This window comes from Coenobita brevimanus, chromosome 94, assembly GCF_032717465.1.
Source record: "Coenobita brevimanus isolate Jiangsu-jjx chromosome 94, ASM3271746v2, whole genome shotgun sequence".
Lineage (NCBI taxonomy): Eukaryota > Metazoa > Arthropoda > Malacostraca > Decapoda > Coenobitidae > Coenobita > Coenobita brevimanus.
Window position 1 is genome coordinate 11,575,019 of NC_137047.1, and position 18,199 is coordinate 11,593,217.

Genomic DNA, 18,199 nt, shown 5'->3' on the forward strand with positions numbered 1-18,199 from the left:
TTCTCCCCCATTCTCTCTCTCTCTCTCTCTCTCTGCATCACCCCCTTCACCTTTCTCCTCCCCCCCCCCGGTAATGATCTGGTCAAAGTAATTAAAGTCTGCCGCTGAATTACTATGACGTATAACAGGCAACTTCGGCACGGTATGAGCGCAACTTGCCGAGTTTGCCTTGCGGGGCCGAAAGTCCTCCATCCGCGCCGAACAGGACCCCCCCCTTCCTGCCCCTTCCACCCCTCCGGCGCTTCTTTCGGTTATGAGAGGCTTCGAAGCTCCGTTTTCTTTTCGATTCATTTTGCGTATCACAGCCCAGCATTTTCTTCTGCTTTTTTCAGGGAACTTAGGTAAAATGTGCAGAGTAAGTCGGTAAGGAAGGGGTGTTGCGAAATTCCTTAAAGCTGAGGATCGCTTAATAAGTAGCACCAGAAAATTCGTAGCACCCTTTCCATAGCTACTTATCCAACACGTGACACCCTCTGCATGGTCTTGTGGGCTACTGAAACAAAGTATGTCAATATTATAACGATGTAAATAACGTGACTATGTTAAGGCGTTGTATGCTAAATTTATTTCTACAGTAAGGAAGAGATGCGGTTCTGATATACTACGAAGCCTCATACCCTGCTCAAAATACCTCACATAGATAGATAGGTAAATAGATAGATAGAGAGAGAGGTTATTGGATAGATGGATAGAAGGATAGATAGACAAAAAGATAGATAGACAGACAGATATATAGACAGACAGATAAACACCTAGATAAATAAGACGTTCCATTCACCTCACCTCAACCTCCCCAGGGTAAATAAATCGCCAGGGCAGAGGCGTCACCAAACCAGCTAAGGCAACGAGAAGAGCATATATAGCCTATACATTTTTTTTTTTCCGTTGCTAATGCTTTCTCCAGACGATTTTATTCAGCTCAGGGGAGCCATTAAGACCTGAGAGGATTAGATATAGCCTTCATTAACCTCACCACTTCAAGGGATCTGCCTGAATGGAATGCAAACTAAACTACTGCTACTGCTACTACTACTTCTACCACTACGAATAACAATAATAATAATAATAATAATGATAACAATAATAATAATAATAATAATAATAATAATAATAATAATAATAATACTAACAAATAAATAAATACATAAATAAAAAGAACTATGGCAACAACTGAGCCGCGGCCGACCTATGACCTTGCCCCCTGACTTTGACCTTTTCTTAATCCGCACCAGAATCGAATCACTTCTTCCTTGACCCACACGCAAAGTATGTGCCAAGTTTGATCTAAATCGGACTAAGCATTTCTGAGATAGTTCGCTCACAAAAAAAAAAAAAAAAAAAAAAAAAAAAAATCATACAAGGAAACATACTCCATCTCAGTAGGATTTCTGTGTACTTAAGAACGTCCTTGGTTCGTATTCTCGTCGGTTGAGGAAGCTGCCTGACACCTTTTCCCAGGCTATTTATTTTCTTTCTGTGCTGCCATATCCAAAAGTTAAATCGCTAAGGAAGAGGTGTTAGGGTGCTTCCTTACCCGCCTAGAATATGGGTCCTTGAGGTGAAAGGGTTAAATCTCGGCTTAAGTATTATTAATTTCAGTACTTACGGCCTAATGAGTGCGTAAGTATATGAGTAAGTACTGTAGCGGTGGGTTTGTATACGCCTGGTGATTAAGAGTATACGCTTAATTAAAACCAATTTCAATAAGAGGTGTAATGATATCGATCCAGACTCTAATACACCCTAATTAATCCAATAATTATCGTAAAAGCCTTAATGACACCGGTACGAGATATGCTGTACCGTAATTAACTTGGAATTAAAGATAAGTATTTGCAAACCTTTGATAGCACAGTAGTGGCTATAGTTAGAGAGTTTATATTAGTATCTGCCTAATTCCTAGCTTAGTATACCTGATAATCACTGTAAATGAAGGTAATTAGAGAGTTTACTGTTCATTAGCATCTACTAATTTCTCTTAGTATACTTTGATAATTACTTGTTCTATGCAAATTACCTTGGCTCGCTTCACCCTGCATGCCAGACTCTATAAGTGTAGTTTGTAATGCTAACATCCAGCCTACCATGATTACACCCAGCCTACCATGACTACACCCAGCCTGCCATGACTACACCCAACCTACCATCATTACACCCAGCCTACAATGACTACACCCAGCCTACCATGACTACACCCAACCTACCATGATTGTTTTATTTATTTTATTCTTGTTACCATCGGACGATTTTGTCCTGTTTCGGAGTGATGTTGAGTGGGCTGGTCATTCTTCATTAACCCCCTCACTACGGCAGGTCCTTACGAAACTACAGAAAATCGTGTGGTCGTAGCAACAATTAAATGCGAAAAGACGTTCTCGTACTGAAGGGTTTACCATCATATCGTACTGTAGATATACTGTATACTCAGTGATTTTACAAACGAAATTTTTGTCTGAAAGCCTACAAATACGGTAGATTTTTTTTTTTTTTTTTTTTTTTATGGACTCGAATGTATTACCAGGTGTTAGGATGCGGAAATTGCTGGATGGTAAAAACGCTAAAAGCAAGTGATTTTATACTCTGGGCACCAAGTCTGAAGCTAACCTTTTTAAGTGCAGGACCATCTCTTGAAGCGGCTCATTCAGACAGTCACACATTGAGTTTCTTCGGAAGCAAAGAATTTTACTCCTGTAGACTTTAGCAACGCCTCATGTTTTGGATCGTGGCCCCGAATTAATCTACTACTTTTTTGTTGTTGTTGTTTTTACTTATTCTTTGATCCAGGAGGTTGATTTCATACCGGTAACCCTAAATTCACGCCTCATGACTCATCTACTTTGCTCTGGTTAACGCAAGACGATTTTACTCGCCACGGGAAAACCTCAAGAGATCAACGGGTGGTACGATTAGTTCCCTGTCGTAAGTATGATTTATAACTAGAAATAACGAGAACAACAGCGAGGAGAGTTCCCATGTTCCTTGTTCTTCCTCTCAGACATGCATTTAACCTGCGTAAGAGAAAATCCGACAAGTTATTTCGTGACTCGCATCCCAGTGCCCTTGAACCTCTTCGACGGTAGCTTGACTTGTGACCTTAAAGGTGAGCTAACACTGTACTCTCTTCACTTAAACTTAGCCCAGAATTGATATCACTCCATCTTGAGTACTGAGTAAAAAGGTTAACACAAGAGAGCAGCGTTGGCCAGGAAGAAATGCTGTTGTCTTATTCTCCCGCTGAGCTAGGGGAAATAAGCTACAAAAGGGTGAAAATCTGGACCAAGTTTAGATGAAAGAACTATAGCACATATGGTGATTCAATGACCACTGTATCTTGCTGCCACTACGTTAGCTACAAGGGATGATAGGTTGGCCGACTTTTCCCATTCTCTGTCCTTAGATCAAAACTTATAAATTTTAAACAGGAAAGATAACATATGCGTACGATATTTGATAAAAGGAGGATAAGAAGACAGTATTTTTGTGGAGTATTACCTGCTGGATATATCAATGCTGAAGTTTATGTGCATGAGTAATTGAGTTATAAATCATCGATTGTGAAAAGTAAGCTTGATCTATTCTTGACAATTAGGGGAAATAAAGTGAATAATTTGCGTGAAATATTTCCAACAATATAAGTGCCACGTTAAATTACCATGACATGCACTTGCGCAACCCTGCTTTTATGCACCGGGTTCCGTGTCGACTTTGAACACTGTGCTGAATGTGAGTGCTTGACGAGAAGACAGAAGGAATTGCAAATGCTTGTTTTGCACATATAAAAAGAAAGCATCAGTGCCTTCTTTGACGATATATTGACTCTGAAAGTGAGGCGGCTAAGGATTATAAATACAACTAGAGTAACAAAGCCAATCATTTAGGAAGTCAGAAATTTTATGATGTAGCCAAAAGTAAAAAGAGGAAAAGAAAACTAAGACACCTCTGAGAATGCACAAGTGTTTAGGTAAACAGTAGAAAAGCTTAATGTTTACGATGTGTTTTGCATCAGCCCGGGCTTTATCCACAACGCTCACATTGTCCCGCGGCAGTGTTAACGCTGAGAGTTAGCTGTGGCAAGTGTTAAGTGCAAATGGGTAGTGTTTGGGTGGCGGGTGCACTTGTTCCTCCCTATGCCTTTCCTTTTTTTTTTTTTTTTTTTTTTTTCATCCCTTGCTTCATATCTCCCTCCTTTTTTTCCTACTTCCTTCGGTCTTCCCCATACTTTGCTTCCCTACTTTCTTACCTACCTCCTTTATTGTCCTTTATCTCCTCTTTCAGAAATATTCAACTCTCCTTTACTGCTTCTGTCCATTTCTCCTTTCCTTATTCCCTCATTCCCTTTCTCCATCCTTGCTGCATCTCCCTGTTTTCTCATTTCTAGCTTTCCTTCCCTGTTCTTCCTCCTTCCCTCATCCCTGACTCTCCCTCTCTCTTCCCTCTTTCCCTACTTTCATCCCTCTTCTCTCCTTTATCCCCTATTCCGTCTCTCCATTCCTGCCCCCACCCCTCTCCCTCCCTCTGACAAAGCTTTACATCCTTTTATCCTTCTCCGAGTTCCTTTACCACTTTCTTTGCCTCCCTCGGAACTCCTTCATCCTCTTGCACTGCTTTCCTTTATCCCTTCCTCTCTCGCACCTCCCTCCTCCTTCCCTGTCATCTCTCACCCCCTCTCTCTCTCTATCACCCCCACGTATTACCCATCCCATCCCCTATCCATCTATCTTTTCCCCACAATTCTCTCATCTCCCTACCATCCTACCCTTCCCATTTACTTCCCCCCTTATCCATCCACCCATCCCAAGTCACTCCCTCGTCCCTCACTCCCTTCCTTTATCACTCGTCACTCCCACGTATATCCCCTTCCTCTCTCCCTCCCCCATCTTCTGTCCGAAAATCTTCCCTCTCTCACCCCCCCACCCTCCTCTACATAATCCTTCCCAACCCTCCCTTCCACAATCCTCCCCATCCCTCCCTTCCACAATCCTCCTCCCTTCTTTCCCCCACCCCTACACAATCCTCCCTCTCCCATTCCTCCCACCTCATTCCTCTCCCCCTCCCCATCATACCCTTCCCACCACCTGCCCCCATCCCATTTTGCATATATTGCCGTGATAATGCGTGTAGATTAAGTGATGGACGACGTGACAAGCCTCTCAAAGTGGCCATCTATCCTGCCAATTATAGAGCACTCCTGTTACCTCTATATATTTGGCGTTAGAGCAAAATGAAACTGAAAAATCATGAAAATTGTAAAAAAAAAAAAAAAAAAAGTCAAAATTCATAACGACAAATTAGCTTTTCCATGTTAAAGAGAAATTTAATGGGGAAATATGCGAAAATATACAAAAAGGTTCCTAATACGTTTTTCCTTATCGCCAGTTTACGTCCGATTCGTAAAACACTACTGTTACGCTTGGTTTTTCCGCATTAAAAGAAAAAATAAAAACAGTAAAGCGAATGTTAATGGAAAAAATATACACTTGTTCAATGTTTCTGGTGTGTAGCTTTTATTAACGTGAAATACAAATTAAATACATAAAGAAAAAATAAATAAATGTAAAATAAATTGATGAAAATGGGGGAACGTTTTTCAAGAGCGCTATTACAAATCCCCTGTCGCGTTTTGTTTATTTTTGTGCATTTTGTTGGTCAGAATTGTCAAAAATAACCAAAAAAATAACGTCCCAAAAGTGTTACAGTATTTTTAAAGCTTTATCTATCATCCAGTCTTTTATTGTCCCACAAGGAGTGTAGGGGTTCAGGGCTAGGCTAATTATGCGAGGTGACCAGTCGCTAGTCCCTGAGTGGCGTTATATGAGCATAAAAAAAGTCTTCCTCGGATATAAACCCTGATGGGGTATCATAAAATAACGATTAATTTCAAGATGGCTCTGTTGTATGATAACATTCTCTCTTCCTCCCTCCCTCCCTCCCTCCCTCCCTCTCTCTCTCTCTCTCTCTCTCTCTCTCTCTCTCTCTCTCTCTCTCAGATAATTTCCTCTAGGTATTGATTTAGAACGTAGACTTAAAGATGTTTGAAAAATTCTGCACATTTACCACTCAAAGTTTAAAAAAGATAAAGATGTACCGACTTCTACTCTTAGGACTGAAAACTTAATATACTGAATTCAGACACCATAAGATTCTTGGCAAAGATACATGATGAAAGATATCTGACATTCTGTGGGGGTTTGTCTTTGCGTTCGCTCCGACACCTCGCGTTCCGACCTTTAGGGGAGTTAAGATAGCCTTCATCAATCCCTGCACTCCTCGTGTGCTCTCCTAAGTATAATAACCTGGCGTCTCAGATTAGTTTTTGCAGGGTGGCAACGATACATTCCTATCCTGTTGCTCGTTCTTTCGTCAAAAACAATTCCTGGTTACGAGAGGAAGCTGTCATAGCTCTTTTCAGTTTTGGATGGAAGGATAAAGACTGAAAGAAAGAAAACCGTAGAAACTTTGCATGTCTCCAGTTCCTTCTGGAAAGACAAATCACAGTTACGACAGGGACGGGATCGTAAATATGTTCGAATAACCCTCCCCAGGGCCGTATTTTGGAAGGTTATTTCTGTATTTAACATCTTTCATATTTATACAATCTCCATATATATATATATATATATATATATATATATATATATATATATATATATATATATAACAACACGAGAGAATAATGAGGAGTAATATGTAAAATATTTCTCAGTGCTAAAAAAGAAAAATAATAAAATCGAGAACATCACGTACAACGTTGGACGTTTGTTGCGGTGTGTAGCAGCTGCAGAGACAGTAATTAAATGGACACGTACGAATGGGTTTAAAGAACAATGAATGGGCTTTAACGTAGTTTACGTTATAACAGAAATACTACTGTACGAAGCTGAATGGCATGAGTTGAGCCAATATTACGAGAATGAAGGAAAAAATTAGTTTCCTTTATGCCACAATACTGCCAAATGTTCAGCGTCTAAACCAATGTTGTTATATGCAGTAAACAATAAATATTACCTTAAGCATAAAGAGCATAGCAAACATTAATTTTAACGGGGCACAAAAAAGGAAAAAAAAAAAAAAAAACATTTGACAACTTATTTAGCATGGCGGCCATTGTAGAAAGTTGCCAGACTGACGAGACATTATTTCTAGTGTCCTATAAAATTTGACCATTTTGGCCAAGTACGCGAAGCTTGTGAATAAGTAAAGCGATAAGTAAGTCACAGATACACACTGAAGTAGTTCCACACCTAAATAGGCTATAGCTAATTGATGTATGGTGTGGGATTAAACGCTACCAGACCTGTGCTCAATGAAAGGATGTTGTTCTAAGGTGACTAACATTTTTGTTTTAATATTTACGACGTAAAACAAGGAAAATTACCCTGATAAGCTAAATATCCAGCAGAAATGGTTAATGAAAAGAGCATCACGAATGTTTGTGTGCCTCAGCAGCAGAAGCCTACCATGAGTATATATATATATATATATATATATATATATATATATATATATATATATATAATAGCGGGAGTATGTAGCAACTATCCTCCTTTCATAACGCGCATTTTCACGAGTTATTTTGTCAAGTAATGCAAAGGAGTAAGCATTCGCAACCTACTCCCGTGAGCTTAGGAGGCGCCTTCGTGCCTTTTCCTTACCTATTTAATATGCAAATAACACTTTCCTATTCCAGTTCATGAGATATGTATATTCATTTAAATAGACTTTCATTCGGCTGCCATAATAACTTTCATTAATGTGTGTGTTCAGCCGTATTCAATTCTGTCTTCAAAGACTGTCATTAAATTAGCTCATGAACACAATATGATTCTCAGTTATCAGTTCTGAGCAGGAATAAGTGATGAAGTGAATGTTATAGAGAAAACAAACCTCCAAGTATAGTAGGCTACAGCATTTTGCATCCACGGGTAAGTGCAAAACGATTTTTACCGTTAGGCAAGTAAGTTTCTATTTTCCTGTAGACTTACCTCCAACATTGCAGTTCCTGGCATGTTTGCTTGCCATATAATTGCAAAATACCGGAACTTTTCAGCAGAAGTGACGAATACTGTAAACGCAGACTTATTAATGTCTGTTAGTTTAGAATTAACATTTGTTTCTGGTTAATTAGCAAAGCAGAATGCAAATTAGAAAATGCTAACTTGCAGTCCCTTATCAGTCTTCAACATCAAAATAATCTAATCTAGAATTCTGAATCTTTATTTTGTAAGACGACAAGGTATGTTAGGCTACATTCGCGGTGGTGCCAAAGTTACATTAGGGGAGGAGGAGGATGGTTGATGATGAAGTCTAAAGATTAGCCTTTCGGTCCGAGGATGTAATTCTTACTACGTTTCAGCTACTACTGGGCAATTAAATTTAGATTGGGGGAACACTCGAGTAGGTATGTGATTAATGAAGACAAAATATAATTCTTGCAGTTTTCAACATGTCACATGATCAGAATAAAATGATCTGGGCATACCAAGAAGATAATGCCAAAACGTCACAGTAGTGAAGGGTGAAAGCAGACAGCACAGCAACGTACCACGTCATGTAAACAATACGGAATGGCAGGAAGTGTGCTTTTTTGCTCTTATAAATTAAATTTAGAATCGCAAAAATGCACCTTCAGTTCTTTTTATGTATCTTTTTCTATAAAATTGACATCACTAATTTCGTATAATCAATCACTGTTTGTTGTAAATTATTTCACAGCATTTCATGAGGAAAGAAAGAAAAAAGGAAAATATCAAGGTTGGAAAAAAAAAAAAGAATGAAAATTAAATAGCTGGCATCTTTTCATTTTTGACATCGTGTTCGGCCCATAACATCGTCAGTCGGGAGACTGAAAGGGCGGTGGATGCGTGCAGTTGTGTCCCAAGAAGTCTGATCCCGATAGTTACCACATCCAAGCTTTTCAGAGTTTGAACATCAAAAAGTTGCTTAGTGATCAGGTTTTGTTCTTGCTCAGTCAACTGAACCTTCACTTTGTGTCTGTTTCCTGAAATTTCCGAACTGCAATGACTTCAAGCGTCAGTCTTAAGCTACGTTCGCATCTGACATTTTGTGCCTCTTACATTCAGGCCCATCTTTATTCGAATGAGGTATGTGTACTTGTTTGAACCAAACAGTAGTTGTAATTATGCAGTTTACAAAAAAAGCCAGTTGATTCGTTTTTTCACAGTCATATGGTAGTGTTGATAATCACGGGGTGTCGTGGTTGTGACCATTGTTTATAGAATTTTACCTTTTAATATTGGTACGGAATAGTAGTTTTATATATTTATATTATGGAATAAGTATGCGGTTATTAAATGAAAATTCAGAATCATGTGGAAAGAAGGAGGTGGGGGGATGGAATTGACCAGCTACTGTAGTTACACGACCCTAAGAAGGGTAAGAACCGCTAGATAAACAATGCGAGGTGACAGTAAAGGCATATCCAAAAAGCACTGTTGCAAGTTTAGCATCGTGTTTGTCTGTATCAAGATCGTGCACTAAAAATGCCGATGAGACAAGGCCTGTTTCTCTTCATTCCGGCTGTCTGGTATAGAGGGATAAAGTAATCTACAATTAAGAGACTGTGGATGGCGCAAGAGAAAGCTCAGTTGATGTTAACGAGTATTATTATATCTTAGGCAGTCACCAAGTTTGTTTTAGATTAGTGTCAGATACTTAGGTAACAGTAGATCATATTAAACCTTTTATCTGGTGTAGGCTAGTTTTATCTTAACTTTGCCCAGATATTTGTCCTTTTGCTACTTATTTCATGTAGCTTCAGAATAAGACAGTAGGCTACTATGGCTTTACATCCTTTCCGTATCACCTTGTGACTGCTGTAGTGCTCTAGTGGTAATTTCTTGTTACAACTCTACATTCAAGATGACAGATGACAGTTGTAGACGCAAGTTAGTGTAAAAGGGATATAGTAATATCCCCCGTAGGCAGCTAAAGTAAATTTCGGAGTTCAGTCTATCCATTGTCAGGAAGAGTATTAGAGAGAATTACATTAGCCTTGTTATGCTGGATAACAAGCGGTGTAGCGTTAGATTAGCTTAGCGTATTTAGTCAGTTTAATTAGGTTAATTTAGGTTAGAGTGAAGATAAAAATTGTTTCACGTTGCATAAGCATTCACTCCTTCAATCCGATGATGTATACTTCTATTCTTGCTGTCTCCAGACTGTTTTATTCTGCTCACGAGACTTGTTGAGCTGAATGGGTTCGATTTAGCATTATTAATCTTTATAACAGGTGAGTTCTTTCGTAACTTGAACAAAATCGTCTAGAAGAAACAATACGGTAGTCAGTAAAACGCATCAGTGGACTGAAGGGATTAAACTACAATAGCCTCTCTTAGTTATAATGTTTTCCGGTTGAGAACAAAAGTTAGCTGTTTAAACCCTTTCTCTACGAGAAGTTCATTTTAAAGTGCTGAGAAAAATCGGCCTTCTGTAGCAATATTAAAATACAGAAGACAGGAGTTAACGGGACTTGCTCCAACCCTTCGCCTGTTATTACTAGACTTCTCAAATAACATCGTGTAAGGATGGCCAGAATAAAAATAAAAATCGTCTTAAGGATGGTCGAAATACAGCGAAAAATCGTCGCTTTAGTGAGTTCAGCGTAGTGGGGTAAGGTATACGCATTTCACTTTAACTTGGTCTAATTTGTCCGTCTGTCCATTTTGAATACTGAGATGTAGCAATACATTAGCAGTGCAGTACCGTGCTAGCCACGAAGAAGTGCTATGGAAGGGATGTAGAGCCATATTATTGTCATATTCTACCATCGAGGAACGAGAAATAAGCTGCCATGTTAAGGTAAACAAAGTATATGCTTGAGAACGTTAGGTTTTCAGGCTAGAATTGTTTGGAAAAATCGAGGGATGGCCTTAGGGATGCGTGCTTTTAGGAATCTGTGGCTTCTATACTTTGACTTCTTACACACACACACACACACACACACACACACGTACGTCCAAAAACATTTTACTGCACACACCCTCATGCACAAATACGTGTCTCAGTCCTACTTGTAATTTCTCACATACATACTTGTGTACTTACATAAGCTTATTACTTCACACACACACACACACACACACACACACACACACACACACACACACATGCATAAGTGTCTGTTCTAATCCTTCACGTACATGCATGTGTACATAAGCTTTCACACACACACACACACATCCAAAAATTTGTTCGCTCTCCTCAGCGGTCTGTCTGTCTGTCTGTCTGTCTGTCTGTCTGTCTGTCTGTCTCTCTCTCTCTCTCTCTCTCTCTCTCTCTCTCTCTCTCTCTCTCTCTTCCACTTAATACATGATGAGGCAAACATACTCGGCCATGAGATTACAAGCATTTATTCATCTTCTCATCAGTTGCCTCCACGCTCTTCAAAGTGCTCGGGCTGCCCTCTTTAAACGTTTTCAGCATTCCCTCCCACCCCCCCTCTCCATTTTGCTTTTACATTTCATCCCGTGACTTATTTCGAAGAGAGATGGGGTTATTATATATTTTTCTGACCTGTCATAATTAGCTCGCAACGTGGCCAGAATGGAATGTTTTTTTTTTTTTTGGTGGGGGGGGGAGGCGAGGTACCGAGTTTCTCTTCGCATTCGTTGTTGCTGCTATTTTTTCCACGTTGTTGTAGCATTTCGACGGGGTGGATTTGTTTCATTTGGCTACACGAACGAAAACTTCTGGCAAAAAGAGGCCATTTATGTGTTACATTTGAACACTTGCCAACGATTTCTGATGTTGATGAGATTCGTGACGTGCATCATCATGTCTGATATATATTAATGAGATTTTTGTCCCCATGTGAACGCTTCCAGCATAAACAAAGGGTCGTGTTCTCGCCAGCTTCGGGAGGCTTCCTAGCACCTCTCCCTCAGCGATTTGTTTTTGCGTATTACACCTTTGTATTCTCATGTATGGTATGTTATTTATGCACTTTACAGTATCAATAGGTCCCTTAAATAACATACAGGGGAATAATAACGTGTTAAAAACAAATAAATGTGTTAAGGAAGAGATACTTTGGAACCTCCCAAGCTGGGGGAAAAAATGCAGTTTGTTCTCGACGACCTCGGCTGCTTTATATGATTTTTTGAAAAGTGGAACTGTGAGTGCTGAGTACGAAATAAACTTGCATACTGTATATACGAAAACATAATCGAATGAAGCGGAGTGCGAGTAGATACTGTGAACTTGCATGTGACAGCGCTTGTGATGTGTGGAACACTTTGATGTTTTCGTTTTGCAACCAGCTGTTCTGAATCATCATAAATAATCAGCATAATTATAATGAGAATGGAACCCAATTTTTTGCCTAGTTAGCATCTGTATTTCACGAATGCGTAAAATCCCAAAATCAAACCTACTAATATCATCGTTGCACCTCATATTTAATATTTTTTGTCTTTTCTTTAGACCCCTCTATTAGCAAGCTCCTCTGTACAGTTTTTTAAGACTTTGTCTTTGAAATATGAACGACCTCTCTAACTAAACACACCAACCAGTCTTAAATAAACAACCAAAAAAAGCCCATGAGAAATGAAACAGTAAACGGTGGGTGGCTAACTAAACTAAACTTCATGAGGTAAAGTGGAGGCGGGGTGGCAGGAAGATGCAGCTGTGGGAAGTGGTGGTGGTGGCGGGTTTGCTGTGGTGCCGGAGGATGACGACGTACGGCTGGCAGCAGGAGGCCAGTCTCGATGACCACGGGAACGTACTCTTGTTCTGGACGGCCGACGTCAATAAGAACGTCTTGATGGTTGAGGTAAGTGGAAGCTGTTTGATTTTTGTTGCTGGTTTGGTTTCTTGCCCGTTTAGATCTTATAAGTGGAACGTTGCATATTTTTTCGTGCCCGTGTTGATCTGATGATGATGATGATGAGTGTGTGTGTGTGTGTGTGTGTGTGTGTGTGTGTGTGTGTGTGACCAATTCTTATCCTTGACTGCCGACGTAAGATCATCCTTGTGGTCGGGGTTGGGTGGAAGTCATATGTGTGTGTGTGTGTGTGTGTGTGTGTGTGTGGCGTACCTGAAGGGGGCGGGGGGGCTGTTTGAACTGCCCCCCGGGCCCCCAATTGAGGGGGGCCCCCAAAAGCCTTAAAAATTTTTAAGCTTTTTTATTGATATTTAAAAATATATGTATTTACCATCCCGACAATCCCGGCTGAGATATTAGATAAGTTTTGAGAATTAGGGGGGCTGGGTTCTTTGCGTGGCCCCCCCATCCAGGAGGGGGGCCCCACAAAGAATCTAGCTCCCCGGGCCCCCAAATCTCTAGGTACGCCCCTGTGTGTGTGTGTGTGTGTGATGCCATTTTTTATATAAATCTGTGTAAATTTTGTGCAATGACTGACAAGAGAGACAGCTAGGAAAAGTTATAGGTTAATAACTGAACCCAGTATAGTAACTGTAAATATTCCGACGTGGGAGAGAGTGGTCGTACTAAGCTACCGAACTGGTGATTTTGATAATGTTTGGTGGAATCCCAGCGTATTAAGGGGGAGATAATGAGATCCATTTTGATATAATAGTTTCCTGAGCTGAATGGAATTGCTTAGAGATACTTATAGATACACATGACAAGGATACATCCCCCATTAGCTGAAATTGCATAGAGGTACTTATATGACAGGGATACATCTCCCATGAAGTGAATGAAATTGCTTAGAGGTAGGCTACTTATAGATACACATGACAAGGATACATTCCCCCGTGAGCTGACTGATATTGCTTAGAGATAATAGATCACATGACAAGGATACATCCCCCCTCAGCTGAGTGAATTTGCTTAGATACATGTAGATACACATGACAAATTTACACCCCCCTCCTTGCTGAACTGAGTGAATTGCTTAGAGCTATTGAACATACACATGGCAAGCATTACAACCTCCCCCCCCCCAACTGAGTGAAATTGCGTAGAGATACTTAAAGGTATATAAAGCTAGCGTTACACTCCCCTGATCAGAGTGAAGTTGCTCAGTGATAATACACATAGCAAGCGTTACAACCTCGTTTTAACTTTGTCAGTCGACGAAACGGTTTCCTCATAAACGTTACGAGAGGTACTTGATCAGATGAAGCTGTGTGGAAGACCTAATGGTATGGTTGTGGAGTGGAGCCAAGAATTTGGAAGGTTTGATTGATGAAGGAATAAAATATGGTCCATTTCACAGGTCAGTCGGTGAGTTTTTCTTTTGTGCTTTCATATGCTTAAATCTGGATTTAAACAAATCAGTTTATTAATAGAAAAAGGATGATTATTTATTATTATTATTATTATTATTATTGTCACCGCCAACGAAGTTGGAGGTGATGTATTCCCCCTTGTTTGCCCACAAGGTATCTCAAAACGTTATTGATGGATTTCATTGAAATTTTGTGGATATGTAGGTCATGGGTCAAAGAAGAGTTGATTAAATATTGTTGGTGGTCAGAGTCGTATGGTATAGGCGTTGGTCAAGAATGCGCTGTGTGAGTGTGCTTGGCATTATTATCTACGTAGCCGGTAATTTGTTAATCATCGTCAGTTCATGCATACTGGTATCATTATTTATCAGTATTTATCAATTCATGATCGAGAGATCCAGAAAAAAAAAAAAACTTCATCATCCTCTCCTTTAATGCATCTTGAATAGCCTATATAAAGTTTCCTTCTCGTGTCTTGGGGAAATCATGGGTAACTTGGGTCCTCGAACAGCGAAATAGCATAATTATTATCGGAAAACAATGCCCTAACCTTAAAAGTTGGGCCATTTTCTGATTCGCGAGTGCAGCAACGGGATACTAATAGGGTTGAGTTGTGGGCCGGCGGAAATGTGCTTGGATTTAGCGAGGGAAGGGTCGTTAGTTGCGTGTAGCAGAAGTTGTAGGTTATTTTGAGCTTTGTTGAAATTGCTCCCCCCCCTTTTTTTTTTTTTTTTTTTTTTTTTTTTTTTTTTTGGGTTAGGCTATGTAGTGTTTTTAATTACTGAGTGATAGTTGTAAGTTGTTCAGTAGACTACCACATTTTTCTTGTCAGATGATGCGGTACGTGTTTTTTGCTTGGTTATTTGTGTGTTTTCAGTTATGGACATCGTATACTGGTAGGCCTCTGTGCTTGGATATCATGTTGGAAGATCATTTGGAGTGTGTAAGAGAAGTCGTATTTTGAGCCTCACTGAAAAATCTCGTAGGGCTGTATCGTGGACCATGGCTATGGTGTTTGTACTGATTACTTAGTTGTACCTCGTCCAGTACCGTAATTTTTTTCATTTGATGATTTATTTTATGTAAGTTGTTAGTGTACCAGGTATGGACAGCTGATACATGCATGGATATGATGTAGAGAAGTTATTAGCACCGTACGGTATTTTGTGTTTTATTGACATGACTGCTGTGGTGTCATCATTTTTATCACTTGGTAGTTGATCTTGCATAGTAATTTGTAAGTGTTATAAATTATGGATAACCGATATTTTTGGATTTAGGAAGGCGTTTAGCAGCGTATAAGTGTACTGTATTTTGAACATTACCGAAAATAGATATTGTTATCTTCCTGGCTTTCGTGGCGTGCATGATGTGTGAATGGCTGTGGCCTGTGCTTAAGGAGAAACTGTTGAGTGTTCTCCCATCAACCCCCCCCCCCTGTGTTTTTGGGGGATTCTGCCTCTCCCCATTTCTCAGGAAGGAGATAGGCCTTGATGATGATGTTGATGATGATGCCAGCTTGTACATGTCCAGTTAATGGGTACATGTGTCCGTGGTGTATGCTCTTCATGCAGATTATAGGGTACTTTTTTGTGTTTTGCCGAAATTGAAAAGTAAAATTTATATTTTTGCATTGATTGTCCCCATAACCAACCGAATTTACAGAAATGGGAAGTTTCTATCTGCATAAATGCTAATAACTGATCGTAGTTCTCTCTCTCTCTCTCTCTCTCTCTCTCTCTCTCTCTCATATGGAGCCGTATGAAGAATTTTGCCATATGTAATTAGCACTGCCTTTTAAATTATTATTATTATTATTATTATTATTATTATTATTATTACCATTATTATTATTATTATTATTATTATTATTATTATTATTATATTTTAATGTATGAGTAGAGTAGCTGTTTTGTATGATGCAGTAATATTAAAATTAGTTGCTAGAAAGCCAAACTTTTTTTTTTTTTTAATAAAATTATTCGTCATATTCTGGCAGCCACCAAACGATTTTATTTAGCATTGGAAGGAGCTGTGGTAGTGAAGGGGTTATTAAGGGCTACATCTGCCCCCCCCCCCAGTTCGAAAGGTCTCAGACTAATGAAATTGGCTAATAGACGTCCTCGGGGTGAAAGGGTTCATTACCGAACTGACTAGATGTATTAGAGTGCTTGATTTACACATTCAGATTGTACAGTTGCGATCACTTTAGCCGAGCAGTTATGAAACGCTTACTTAATATTCTGAAAATTTGCTGGGCTCAAGAGAAAGCATCACTGGGTTTCTGAAGTCACTGCTTTCTTACTATTTATCGTTCACAGCTAACTTTTTCACTATTTATCGTTCACAGCTAATTTTTTCACTATTTATCGTTCATAGCTAACTTTCTCACTATTTATCGTAATGAAGTGGATGAGCATTAATGTCCGTGACCGTACACCCAGCAAAAAAGTACCGCCAAAAAGTATCTGATTTACATTCCAGAGCACAGGATGAAAAAAAAGGGCTTATGTTTAATTTACAGGATGAAGGTTTGCGATTAACACCCATCGACCGTACGAGGGTCAGTTGAACAGACAATCAGTTTTAGCCAAGTCTTAGTTATTCCCTGGAAAACCACCCGCAGTTAGTGATGTTGGATCCAGGTACTCATTGTGTTGCTGGCTTGAGACAAGGGGAGGAACAAACTATGTCCAAGAGACTGATCGGACCGAAAATCGACAACACAGGATTATATACTGTATATATAGGTATTGTTTGGTTATCATGGTGTGTGGTATGTCCGTATGCATTTAATTATATACCGTACCAGTAAACTGATGGCGGAGGATAGGTTGACAGAGGCGATTTATTCTTGGCCACCCCATCGGGAATAGGGCGCCTCGGTATAGATAAATAGTGCTTTGCTTCTGCATCTATTTTTCTCTAATAGGCCTAACTGAATACCAACAGTCCCTAGTTTTCTTAAGGCCCGCTAAAAAATGTTTTCATGTTTTGTGTTTGTCAGAGAAATTGTTGATCGGCTGGTGTGCTTCTCTGGATGGCCACAAGTTAATTACGGGCAACAGCTTTTGCAGTTGATAACTGCACGCTGTTGCAAGTCACTCTGTCATGCATTACAACGTCGGTACCATTTCCCAGCATCCATAATGCTATCATTTCCAAATTTCAATGCACCTCCCATATTTTAGTGTCTTTAACAATTTTCTTTTTATTGGCCTACACCGTACTACCACCTCTTTTCTTTATATGGGAAGTATAAATCTACACCACCATACTCTTGCTCTCCTATTGCTACCATTCTGCCGCCACCATGAGCCATATAGCTAGCTACCATTTTGCTGCGTCAGTAGTGTTGCAGTTTCCATGTAGCCTATCTGTATTGCACCAGTTCCAGAGTATTGTACGATTTTTTTTTTTTTAAATCGATATATCTGCAAGTTTAATATTATTCATAGCATTACCGGGTATTGTTTTATTTATTTACGTAGGCTACCATATATATATATATTTTTTTAAAATCAGGAACGCTACCATGGTACATTCTCATTATTACCATTTCCTTTAATCATACAACCATTCCCTGCATCCAGTATGCTATCATTTCCCTTTTCTCGTAATTACTGGTATATTACTATTACTCTTAATTATGCTTTCTTTCATTAATAATACTACCAATTCCCTTATAGTAGTTTCCATTAATTATACTGCCATTACGCTAAAGGGTATTACCATTTCCCTTAATAATATTACCATAGCTCTTAACAGTACTGCCATAACCCGTGATAATCCTACCATTACCCATAATGATACAGCCATTATCCTTGTTGAGTACCGTTATCCGTAATTATGTTACAGGTACCATTTCCCCCACTTTTACAACAGTTTCCCTGCATTCATTTTTATATAATTTTCCGACATCCTTTATTTTGCTTTTTTTTTTTTTTTTAATTAGCCTACAGTATGTTTTTATTTGTGTTTGTCT

The 18,199-nt window shown here is 39.3% G+C and overlaps 2 protein-coding genes across 2 annotated transcripts in view; one reads left to right on the forward strand and one right to left on the reverse strand.

Annotated features, from left to right (window-relative positions):
• Positions 1–8,006, reverse strand: part of LOC145413001 (GRIP and coiled-coil domain-containing protein 1-like) — a 54,732-nt gene extending 46,726 nt beyond the window's left edge. Inside the window, exon 1 of the mRNA XM_080282822.1 lies at positions 7,983–8,006. Within this exon, the coding sequence (XP_080138948.1) occupies positions 7,983–8,006 (24 nt within the window). The remainder of the gene's footprint in view (positions 1–7,982) is intronic.
• A 4,631-nt stretch (positions 8,007–12,637) lies between these two features.
• The window catches only part of LOC145413003 (MOXD1 homolog 1-like), a 259,204-nt gene continuing 253,642 nt past the window's right edge, over positions 12,638–18,199 (forward strand). Inside the window, exon 1 of the mRNA XM_080282823.1 lies at positions 12,638–12,790. Coding sequence (XP_080138949.1) covers positions 12,638–12,790 — 153 coding nt within the window. The remainder of the gene's footprint in view (positions 12,791–18,199) is intronic.